Raw genomic sequence first — 11,601 nt, 5'->3', positions numbered from 1 at the left:
ACTATATTTGGCTGAAATGTTCTCTCTTCATGTGGTTTCCTTTCAATAAAACATTGTAAACAGCGTGACAGAAGATTAGATCTTAAGAACCATTCCAAGAATCTTTATCTCCATCAGGCGTCAAAAAACAGACATTGGTAGAAACGTTTGGTCTCATTTTGAACACGTTATGTTCTGATCTACTTAAGTTCAGCACAATACGAGATGAACACATCCCCTTTTTTTGTTATCTCTGACTGTAAGGGAGCTGGGAGAATATAATTCAAGTGTAATCTAAATATTGGATTTTAAATCTTAAAAAAAAAGTTATTTGAAATCAATCAACGACACTGGAGCAACATATTTCTCTATTAACCATCATGAAATTTTTTACAAAATTGCAATTTACAGGAGCATCAGTGCTAACCGTAGGGCTAAAGTTTTTCTGTAATGTAATTGTAGCAAAAGGTAACAGTCTTATACACCGGAGTCACATTATTTACAGCCTCAACACCCTAACTACAAACTGTTGACAGAAAAACACTCTTGATGAATCACACATTACTACAAAGGTGTACAGACATGATAATGAATGGAAAAGGTAGGTAATGTACATCATTTGTTCAGTGTGGAGACACTGATGGAAGTTACAAAAGTGGAAAGACATTTCTTATCTGACCTAGGTTAGAGTGTTTGGATGAGTTACCTGCAGTGGTTAAGACCACTTCTACTGCTTCCTGATGCTCATTAAAGGATCGTTGCAAGTGCAGAGAAAGAATATTACAGTCCGTGTCTGAGGGGAGGCAGGGCAACGGTCATTTCTTGGCCTTGCCCTTGCCTTTCCCCTTGCCTTTGCCTTTGTCCTTCCCAGAATCCTCTTTCTTCTCCTTCTTTGGATCCTTGGTGGCTTTAGCCTTCTTCTGCTGCAGGAAGTAAAACACACAATATATTAACAGAAAGATATGAAATGTGTATGTGGGATCAGATGGGTTTGCTGGGTGTTATTTAATTGTTAATGCTCTTACTTTGATCATGGCGTCAGATTTGACACCATCTGCCTCCTCTTCAGAAACCTGCGCCTCGTTGTCCCCGTCCTCTCCAAAGCCCGCCTCTCCCCCTCCGCCACCACGGCGGCCCTTCTTCACCACTTGCAGAGAGTACGGCGTCAGGTGAACTTCTTTGTTGTAGGTCCGTGTGAATGCTGCCTTCACCTGCGAGGAGACGCACAGAAGAGGTGTCAAAATTCACTATAAATTGGAATTGGCTGTAAATGATAATCAGGGTTCAATAGATTAAAGGATTAAATAGATTTTCTTGGATTAAGTATTGTAATAATGCTGTACATTGTCATCATTTTCAAATCAACTGAGTCGGAATCATAGCATAGTTTAACATTTTTACCCAGTAGAGAACCACTAATACTGGTTAATGTGTGTATTGAGCATCGGGCTGAAGTTGTGTCAGCAAATCACAATGGAATAATCTAATCGTAAAATTCTTTACACCTCACTGTTTCCAATCTAAAGTACAACTCCTCTCAATTCCTGCTGACCTTAGAGTCCAGTTTGGAGTAGGGGTCTGGCTGTCCGCCCCAGACACTGATCTCCATGATGCTGTCCACGTCCTCCTTGATGAGTTGGTAGTCGTCCAGTAGCTGCACAGCTTCGCCCGCCCCCTCTGCTCCGTGCTTCTGCAGTGGGCTCAGCAGTGCCTGCCGCAGGTAGTACAGGTAGTCCTGGTTCACTGCCTGTCTGCTGCTCATAGTTCTGCAGGAGCAAAAAATGATAAAACATATAATACTCTAGTGTGATTTGGTGTTAAACGAGTAAACCGTTAAAAGACAGTGATGGAGAGACCTACTCACTTTAAACTCATGTGTGAGGCGAGCTCCTGCACGATGCGGGAATGTTTACTGGTAGAGGAGTTCTTGCCGAGCCAGCTGGGGAATGTGGGGAACTGACTCATGTAGCCCCTCATGAGCTCGCCTGGTAACACACTGGCATAGATGGCCTACGAGCACAAACACACACGAGAACACTGATGAATCTCTGTGGCCCTGGGACATGAGCGTGTATTGTAGAAATAAGATTGTGATAAGTGTGTTAACTGTAACAAATGTCACATTCAGTGTAAGATTCAGAATAAAAATGTCATTGATGTCATAATAACGTCATACAACCCTGATTCCAAAAAAGTTGGAACACTGCATAAAATATAAATATAAAAAAGTGATAATTTGCTCATCCTTTTTGACATATTCAACTGAAAACTTTACAAAGACATTGTTTATAGTAAATATACACTTATCCTGAATTTGATGGCTGCAACATGATTCCAAAAAGTTGGGGGCAGTAAACAAAACATTTTGGTACTTAGCATGTGGGACTGGGCAGCATTGATCTCATCGAGGCTTCATTTATTCCCTACTGACACAACGATTACTTCCCAGAGACCGGCCTCAGCCATCATTCAAACTCTTTGTCTGCTACCGGGTTTAAAGTGACCATTGTTACATTATCAGCAGTCAGTCTTTTGGTTGGTGAGCACGCTAACTCCTTGACACAGAAGTATAATTCAGCCTTCACTTTGTTCGTTCGTTCAGTGTGAGTGTCCGTGTGTTACCTGTGTTGGCAGCAGCGACCAGTTCTGCCCAGAGCGGATTCGTCTGTCCACCAGGTCTCCGTCAGAGATGGAGTCAGCCGTCTTACTGAGCAACATCAAGTGAGACTTCAGGTCATTACTGTGAGGAGAGAGACCCAAAAATATACAAGTATTAAAGAATATTTGTTTTTTAGTTTTTTCTTGTCAAGAACTGAAAAGATTGATACCCTTCATGTGTTCATTAATGGAGCCAGGAGGCAATTAGCTTAGCTTAACAGAGACTGGAAACAGTTAGCCTCTCTCACCCAGCAGCCCTTGGGCGAACATGCAGGTAGTTCTCTTGGACGAATAGCGGCGCGAGCGAGTAGTCGTGGAAGAAGAGGTCAGACTTGTCGATGAGGCTCATGTGGGCAGTCTCCTCCCCTGCTGCAAACACCTTCCTACAAACATCAAACGGCCCCATTTTCATGTCCTTGCGGGCGCTGGCTGCGTCAGACTTGCACTGGTCATACGTCATCACCTTGTCTTTGGCTGACCACATGCTGAGGTTATGAATCACCTGGAAAGAAAAAAAACAGCCAACATGGTGAAAGGGGAGGCCAAGACGGCGAGCAAAGATGTAACCTCAATGTGAATTTATGCTCTGAATTCTTTACCTGCCGGACATCCTGATTGGAGGCAAGGATGATTTCATTAAGAGCCGGGGCTGGGATCTTTATTCCCTCCTTGTAAGCGAGGGACATCATGGCTCCCTGGAAAAGAAAAGGAAAAAAAATTGAAAGTGAAGAATTTACAGAGCTCACATAAAATATTTCAGTTACAACTCTTTGTAAAACATGACAACAGAATTGGATTATTTGCTGATTGTTATATTCAATTGTGCATTTGTACCTTGATCTGTTCCACTCGTGGCCTCTGGAAGCGCAGGTCGAAGCAATAGTTGGCGAGTGACCTGATCTTCTGGTGGTTACGGTCGTTGCACATGCAGATGATGGGAATCTTTGAATTTCTGATCAGGCCGATCATCTCCTGCAGGAGACAAAAAGTCAGAGGTGAGTATCAAGAAAACGTAATGTAGCCCGCCAGCTGTTGTTATATTCAGTCCCATGCAGGTGCTAAGAGCAGCTAACTTCAAGCCCATCAAAAATCACACATGAACCTCTTTTCTTTTTTTAAAGTTAAAAAGTATGATAAACCACCCTTCTAACCTTTGGTCGGACTATCTGAGAAAATGTTTTTGTTTTACCTGGATCCCTCCACGGTCCTCGTTGCCAGCCATGCCATCAACCTCGTCCATGATCAGAACGTGTTTACTGCTTACTTTCTGAGACGTGCCTGCAAAACACACAACAACACTTACGCATACTGCATGATATTCACTTCAATTCCAGATCAATAGTATGTTGCATTGATCATCTAAGAGAAAATTAATTAAAATCTGAAGGAAAAAACTGTTCTATAGTTAAGTTACCTTATACTTTGGTCGTAATTCGTGATGCTATATTCAGCATTTTTAAGTATGAAAGTCTAAAAGTAGCAGAAAATACTTCCTTCAAATTTTTAAATCTGCTAGTTTTTTTTTCTTCTAAAACAACCAAATCAAAAAAGGCTCATGTAGGTTCAAATGTGAAACAGAGAAACAAATATGAAAAGAGGGTTCACCTTTGTAGAAGCCCTCGATGCTCGTGTTGTTAAGTGACTCCGCAACAACTTCCTTCAGAGTGTTTTTGCTGCGAGTACAGCTGGCGTTCATCTCCACGTAGCTAAAGCCCAACTCCTGCAGGCCGACACACAAACAAAATGAGGAGATAGTCAGAAGGAGACAGAGGTCAAAGCAAGGAGTATATTCGTACTCAAGCATATTCCAAATATTTTTTAAAAAAAATAATAAAATTAAACATTTTGCAAACTTACTACAAACCCTGCTGAGGAAATAAAACAAAAAACATGTGAGTGTTTTCAGACTGACCTCACAGACTAGGGAGGCTGTGGTGGTTTTCCCCACTCCCGGGGGTCCAGAGAGCAGAGCGGCCTTGAATCCTGATCCATCATCTTTCCCTCCAAACTTACCAAACCTTGCAGCTGCAGAAAAAAAAAAAACAGCACAAAGCACATGCTCTTCAAACACAGATAAAGTCTCGTTTTGAGAACTAAAACTCGCTGAAACAAAATGAGCTCTGGTATCTCATTTAAAACACAGAGAGAGAGAGAGATAAACTGTCTGCTACCTGCTGGCTTAGAAGTGTCACCGCTGTGGTGTTTGTACCAGTTCTGCAGCCAGCGGAGCAGCTTATTGGCACAGCTCTGATCTCCCTGCTGGCCAATCACAGTCTTCAGAGAGCGCGGGCGGTACTTGTCCACCCACAGCAGGCTGGCCTCCTCCCCTGAAGGTGATGGAGATGATGATGATGAAGGTCCTGGGGCTGAAGAACTGGAGGAGGAGGAAAGACCCAGCTCCCTCCGGGCTGTGTGACCCGAGCCTCTCCCAGATGGAGTGCCGCCGTCTCTGGTCCTGGCACTGTGGCCTTGTGCCTGGCCGGTCTTTGACGGGCTCGGAGTGTGAGGGGACCTGGAGTTCCCCTTAGAGGGAGAGATCTTCTGGGCTTTGGGGGTGCTCTTTGAGGTCTTGCTGGGGGGAGTCCTGGTCTTTGAGGCGATGTTCTAAAAAAAAAAAAAAAAAACTTTCTGGGTTAGTAACTGCAGATCAAAATAAAATTCATACTTATGTGCATGATATAATTTTGGTTAAAGACCAACTGAAATTAAATTGTATGTTTCTCCTGCTACAATATACAAATATGTTCTGTAAATCAGCTACAGGAGCATTTTAGATAGAGCTCCCTTCTGCTCCTTTCAATAATAAAAATATAAAAAAAGACATTTGAAAATCAATTAATCTTCTAGGTTCAAATAATTCCCCCATTGATAAAATCCCTTTGTGAACAGCATGACTTCAGTAAAAACGTGGGTGCTGACCTCAGCCTCTGCAGCGATCTCGTACTTGGACTTCTTTCCTGGTTTGGTTCTGATCAGCTCCAACAGACCGTCCTCATCCAGGATCTTGGTACCGAGACTCTCCGCCTGAATAAGAAGCCCATTGTACAAACACTATATTATTTGACGAAAAGACAGAAATAGTTCAGAGCAGAGGCAGGAACAGAAAAAAACAAAGTCTCAAATTTGTTATTAAATTACCAGAAAACATGCTGTATTTTCAAATATATTGTTATCAAGCAATGAAATGACCTATAACGGAACAGAAGGTTTTGGCCATGTCACCCAGCCCAGAATGTTTAAATGAAGCCAAGGTAGATCTAATTCAAACACTCCTAACGCACAAGTTTTGTTTTTTATTATTCTAATTATTTTGTATTTTCAGTCTCATAGCATAAGAGATTCTTTCATTATCTGTCGTTACCTGTTGCCTTTTGGGAAAGTATATGTTCAGTGTTGCTACAGTGTAATACAGAAGTCTTTGAAATGTTCCTTATTTTGAATAACAAAAATAGTTTATCAAAGGTAACAGTGTAACACTTTCACTACTGTCAGTAAATCAAAAGAAACATTTCTTTATGCACCAACCTCACCCTGAACCATGACTCATAAACCAGGGTGTGAACTTAAACCGTGACTCCGATGCATATATACAATTATAAAGTCACTAAAAAACCAAGTCAGCAGCAGAGCTCTAAGCAATTGCACATATTTTTTACAATCATGTAGGTCACCTTCTCGAGCTTGGAGACTCCGCTGTCTCTGCCCTGCACCAGGTAGGTGGTCTTCTTGCTGATGTTGCCCGTCACCTTGCCTCCGTAGCGCTCGATGAGGGATTTGGCATCGTCCCTCTCCATGGACTCCATGACCCCAGTCAGCACGAACACACAGCCCTCCAGGCAGTTCTCTGCACCCTGCACACACACAATCAGTGATTAAGAACAGGACAAAGGCATTTCAAAGGAAGATGGTAGTCTGTCTGAAGTTTTGTGTGTGTGTGTGTGTGTTACCTGTGGGATTTCCTTGGAGCCCAGAGCTCGTGGTCCATCCCTGTTGAGGAAGTTCCTGAAAGCTGCAGCGTTGACCTTCTTCTTCTCCTCTGGGTTGTCAGGACTCGTACTCGTGCTCTGATCAGATTGAGAGACAGAGAGGACTTTTTAGTTGATTTTTAACTGTTTTAAATTTCTGTATTATTTGTGTAGATTTTTCTCCACTCACTTTTTATTTTGTGTGTATATAATGTGTTTAAATTATTTCTTCTTTATAATGTCCATCATGACATTAACACAATACATTTTGCTCACCTCTGGTTTCTTTGGAGAAGTTTTCACTGTGGTTCCTGTTTTGGGAGTGAACTTCGTCTCCGAGATCGGAGAAGCAATCGGCTCCTTTTTGGGAGAGATTTTTATTTTTGTGGGTGAAATTGGGGTTTTGCCCTTTGGCCCTTTGTCTCTCTCTTCTTCCTTTTTCTTCATCATGGCCAGTTTGGAGCTGGCTTTGACGGGGGTAGTATTCTTCTTAGGAGTTGGACCAACCACATCCTCCGACATGCTGCCCCTTCGGTCGGTCTTTGATGGGCTGCTCGAGCTGCCAGCAGCAGAGTCTGTTCTGCTCTTTTTGGGAAATGCTGCAGCTGTTGGTTTATCATCGGAGCCTTTGCGAGCCTGGATAAGGACAGACACGCAAAATATGTTTAACAACCCATAATATCAAAAGTGAATGTGCCTTCACGTTGTTGTTGTTTTTCTTGTATCACCTTCTTCGCTTGAGGTGCCTCGTCGAGCATGGCAAGAGTTCTGGCAAACTCCTCGTCCTCATGGACCTGCTTTTCCATCTGAGTGAAGTCAGCAAAGCAAAACATATGCATGAGAATGTAAAAAAAAAATTGACATGCTTAACTATTACCATCACCGCTACTAAATAGGGAGCAACCAAATTTATTATCACATTTTTGGGACATCCCTGGGACAGTCAAATATCCAAACAAACTTTTTTCGAAATTTTACTGAAAATAATGATATAGTTTCATAATACAAAAAGTTAAAAATGATAGAGAAAACACAAATTTCCTAGTCCTTTGTGACATATATTCACTTGAAAACTGTACGAAGACTAAATAATTATCCAACTTATACACTTGATTTTGTAAATATGCACATTAAGACATTACTTAAGCTTATTTTCATTATGAATGATGAATCTGTAATTATTTACTCAGATTAATTATTTTGACTACCTCCATGTCTTCATCCATCTGCAGCTGTTTGGCGATAAGCTCGTCACTCAGGTCATCGTCATCCTGAGTCGGCTGAGGAGAAGACAAGTTTTAGGGTTTAGTTCATGACACACAGAAAGCCATGAACATTGACTGTTTGCATGAAAAAGGCAAAACATGAGAAGTGTGAGAGTGTTTAAAGACAGGAAGTGAGGACAGGAAATACAGTAATCAATCAATACTCACAGCCTTTCGTTTGGTGCTGGCTACGAGCTTCTTATCTGAACGCTGAATAGTTGCACTGCCGAAGTAATCCATTACTGAGGTGGGGGTGTGTTTGGGCTGAGGAGGCGGGGCTGACTTAGGCGTGACGGGCACAGAGGGAGACTTCACCCCAGTTTTCCCCTGAGTAGAGGAGGGCTTGGGAGGAGACTTCAGACCCTCTTTGGCTGCTGGACGAGCTGTTTGTTTGGCTGTGCCATTCTGTTTGGGTTTCTTCAAAGACTGAAAATTGTCGCTGTCTGAGTCTGCAACCAAAATAAGAGATATAAAATCATAATTTAACACAAACATCATTCCTCATTTTCGTGAATGATGATAAACCCAAAGTCCCTTTACCTGTTTCAGAGACATACTGCACAGGATCTTTTTTGGGAGGCGTCTCTTTTTTGCTTGTCTTCTGTTTCTCTTTTGGGGATTTCTTTGACTTCCTCACTTGCTCCTCATCCTCGGAGTCTAGATGGAGAGAAACCCAAGATGTCGGATGAAGAAAAGATGCAGGGACGAAGAAGAGCATCATGTCGAACTGTCGATCACAACTGAGCAAAAAGTTTGTGCCTCTCACTGAGTAACACTCATTTTTTTAAGGTATTTACCTAATCCTCAAAGACTCTTCTAACCATCTGGACAACAATATATTATATTCATTGCACAATTAAAAAGATGTTTAAGTACTGTATTACAATTGCAAATGTCAGTGATTTAACCCTCTGAATCCCACAGCAGGCTTGAAAGACATATTTTCCAGGAACAAATCATGTGTGACAAACGCATCTTAGCTTAAAATAGTAATATTTCATAAAAATCTTTACTTTACATGTGGAATTTTTCTCTAAAAACGATCCCACACACAAGAGGCACAGACTGCACCATGATGTAGGGGGATTATGTCGCAGCACAAATTCATACATACCTGATTCTATGACTGCATGCTTCTTTCGTTTCTTCTCACTACCCTTGCGTTTCTCCTCTGGCTTGGAGGTTTTCACCTGAAGCATAAAAACCACAATTAAACATGATGAATAAGATGTTGAAAAGGATTAATCACGACAAGAACGTGGGCAGGAGGTAACATCATTTCCTTGCCTTGGCGGTCTGTTTTTTTTTTGGTTCCTCATCTGAAGAGAGGGGATTCTTCTTCTTCTTCTCGTCTGCTTTGACGTTTCCATTTGGAGCTGGTTTCTGCACCGCAGGCTTGGCTGCAGTCGGTGCAAAGAACCGCCTGATGTCCTGTGTGCACACAGACAACGTGTAATTGGGGGGATCATTTTATTCTTTTAGCAGCACAAATGTATTATTATGACATAAAGTGGTTACCATTGTACATCCAGTCTGTGCAAAAACATTCTTTTCTTTTTTTTTTTACAAAAACTTTCATAAATAGGTACATATCACCTCAGACAGACAGGCACAAACAAGTCTCCGCGACAACACAATACAGTAGACCTGATGATAACAAAAAGGTTCTACCATATATTTAAAAAAACAAAAAACAGATGAAAAAAATAAGACAATGCACAACGAAAATTAAAAAATAAATATTCCAAATATGTGAAAATTCAAGTAATTCAGGCTGTCAAGCATTGATTCTTCAAGAAAAAAAGAAATGAGGAAGTACTTAGACCTCAGGGGGTTCTATCGAATAGATTAAAACATGATTAACGAGTGATGATAATTATAAAACTGTGGAGTGAGCACTCAGAGGTCAGCCGTGCACTGTAATACATATTTATATTACGTTACTGGATGCAAAGTGAAGTTTTAGAGATTGAAGATCCCACTTTCTGACATTGAATTTTGGAGTAAAATGTGATTCATTTAAGTGAAACAGCAGCCCATGTCAGCTGTTACACGACAACACAGCACACGATGATCATAATATCTTCCCTGATTAACTTTTACTTGCTAACTTTATTGAACAGGCTGACCAGTTTTTATCTTTAGCTGCAGCTAACACTGCGCACTTGACTTCAGCAACAGCAGGCATGTCTGAACAAGACAACAGCATTCATTTCGACTGATTTAACCGGTTTGTTTATATCAACAGCGTGCAGACAAAGCGAATAAATAGTTTTAAGTTGCAACGTACCATTTTCGAACAGGCTTTCTCGCAGTTTAAGCTCAACTTTGTAAGTAATTAAATTAAACCCTTCAACCGTTGGCGCGAAGCTGGATTCTACTGTCGCCTGGAGATGACGCACAACCGGGAGTTGGTACGTGTGCGTCAATGCGTCACTGAGCGTATTTTTTTGTTGATGTTTTTTTAAATTTACTTTTTATTATGGAATTTTTTAACATTTTATACACAACAAAGAAACAGGAACAGTTGAGGTGGGGGTACCTATACCACACAGCATCATCTTTTTCTTCTAGCATCATCATTTGCAGCAGTCGTCATTAGTTAAACTTTAGTTAAACGACAGCTTTATATAAAGTCAGATCTTATAGGCTTGACATATTCTGTCCATTTTGACCAAGTTTTATAAAATGAGTCCTTTTGCAATTTTAGTTGAAAAGTCACATTTTCCATTTTGGAGATTTCTTGTAGAATGTTGATACAGTCCTCATTTCTTGGTTGCTCAGGCTTGAGCCATCTTCTGGTAATGGCCTTTTTGCTTGCTGCTAAAAGAATATAAAGCAGTTTCTTGTCTCCATTGCTAAAGCCGTCTAGTATTATGTTACAGAGAGTTACAGTTTCAAATAAAAAGGGGGAAACAATTGAGAACACATTCTGCACATGATGATGAATCTTAACCCAGTACCTTTGAATAATTTGACAGTTCCAGAAAACATGAAAATGATTAGCTCCTTCTATACCACATCTCCAGCAGGCACAAACTTAATTTATACAACAAGACAAAGAACAACAAAGAAATTAGGCAGAATTGGAAAAAAAAAATAAGAAAAGGAACGAGGGAAAAAGACATGACTATATTTACTTTTAAATATGTAAATACTGAGAGATAAAGATTGAGACTTTAAAACAAGACTGAATCAGATATTTATTAAAAGAATGGTGTCAATAGACCTATTATGTGATGTAAATTTTTTGTAACTTTTTACAGATCTGTAAAACATTTTAGATTTGGGCACCGCATAGAGCAAACAAAGCCTAAATGTAGTAAAAAACAACAATTAAATAGAATCAGATGTTCACATACATACACATAAGATCAAAAGAATGACACCATGCCTTATAGTTTTTCATTTAAGAGGAGTGTGGAGAGTATGTGTTTAACTGTATTGTGCAGTATAGTGCTGGTAATTAGACTACATTAATTCTTGCTTAATGATTAAGGGAGTTAAATAAAATTGTTGCTATTTTTGGGTAGTAAAAACAGAATTTTTAGTTTATATTTACAAACACATATGGTTATCAGTTTGAACAATAACCTTTAAGAACCCACCTGTCTGAGTAGATTTAGGATTAGACCAATTTAAAACTTTGAGACAGAGCTTATAACAGAAGAACTGTAGGGCCAACAATACATGTTTGAGACTTCATTTAAAGGGTTAAAGCTTCTAGTTTCTGC

General features: G+C 40.4%; 1 protein-coding gene across 1 annotated transcript; it reads right to left on the bottom strand.

Annotated features, from left to right (window-relative positions):
- Nucleotides 1-87: 87 nt before the first annotated feature.
- On the bottom strand, nucleotides 88-10,282 carry rfc1 (replication factor C (activator 1) 1). The gene is made up of 23 exons (XM_059338067.1): nucleotides 10,158-10,282; nucleotides 9,155-9,298; nucleotides 8,982-9,057; nucleotides 8,408-8,524; nucleotides 8,036-8,316; nucleotides 7,811-7,882; nucleotides 7,331-7,408; nucleotides 6,879-7,238; nucleotides 6,585-6,701; nucleotides 6,309-6,488; nucleotides 5,557-5,661; nucleotides 4,809-5,241; nucleotides 4,550-4,662; nucleotides 4,243-4,357; nucleotides 3,827-3,915; nucleotides 3,472-3,609; nucleotides 3,237-3,332; nucleotides 2,886-3,139; nucleotides 2,602-2,719; nucleotides 1,844-1,989; nucleotides 1,532-1,745; nucleotides 1,005-1,190; nucleotides 88-902 (listed from the first exon to the last, which is right to left on the bottom strand). Exons 1-23 carry the CDS (start codon nucleotides 10,158-10,160, stop codon nucleotides 795-797), a joined length of 3,543 nt encoding a protein of 1,180 aa, XP_059194050.1. The 5' UTR covers nucleotides 10,161-10,282; the 3' UTR covers nucleotides 88-794.
- Nucleotides 10,283-11,601: the final 1,319 nt, after the last annotated feature.

This window comes from Centropristis striata, chromosome 1, assembly GCF_030273125.1.
Source record: "Centropristis striata isolate RG_2023a ecotype Rhode Island chromosome 1, C.striata_1.0, whole genome shotgun sequence".
Taxonomy (NCBI): domain Eukaryota; kingdom Metazoa; phylum Chordata; class Actinopteri; order Perciformes; family Serranidae; genus Centropristis; species Centropristis striata.
Note: the sequence above shows the minus strand (reverse complement) of the source record. Positions and strands in the feature narration are given on the sequence as shown.

Coding starts and splice junctions, on each gene's coding strand:
- rfc1 (XM_059338067.1), bottom strand. Junction 8,525..8,981: donor GCATGCAGTCATAGAATCAG/GTATGTATGAAT, acceptor CTCTCCATCTAG/ACTCCGAGGATGAGGAGCAA. Junction 8,317..8,407: donor GCAGTATGTCTCTGAAACAG/GTAAAGGGACTT, acceptor TTTTGGTTGCAG/ACTCAGACAGCGACAATTTT.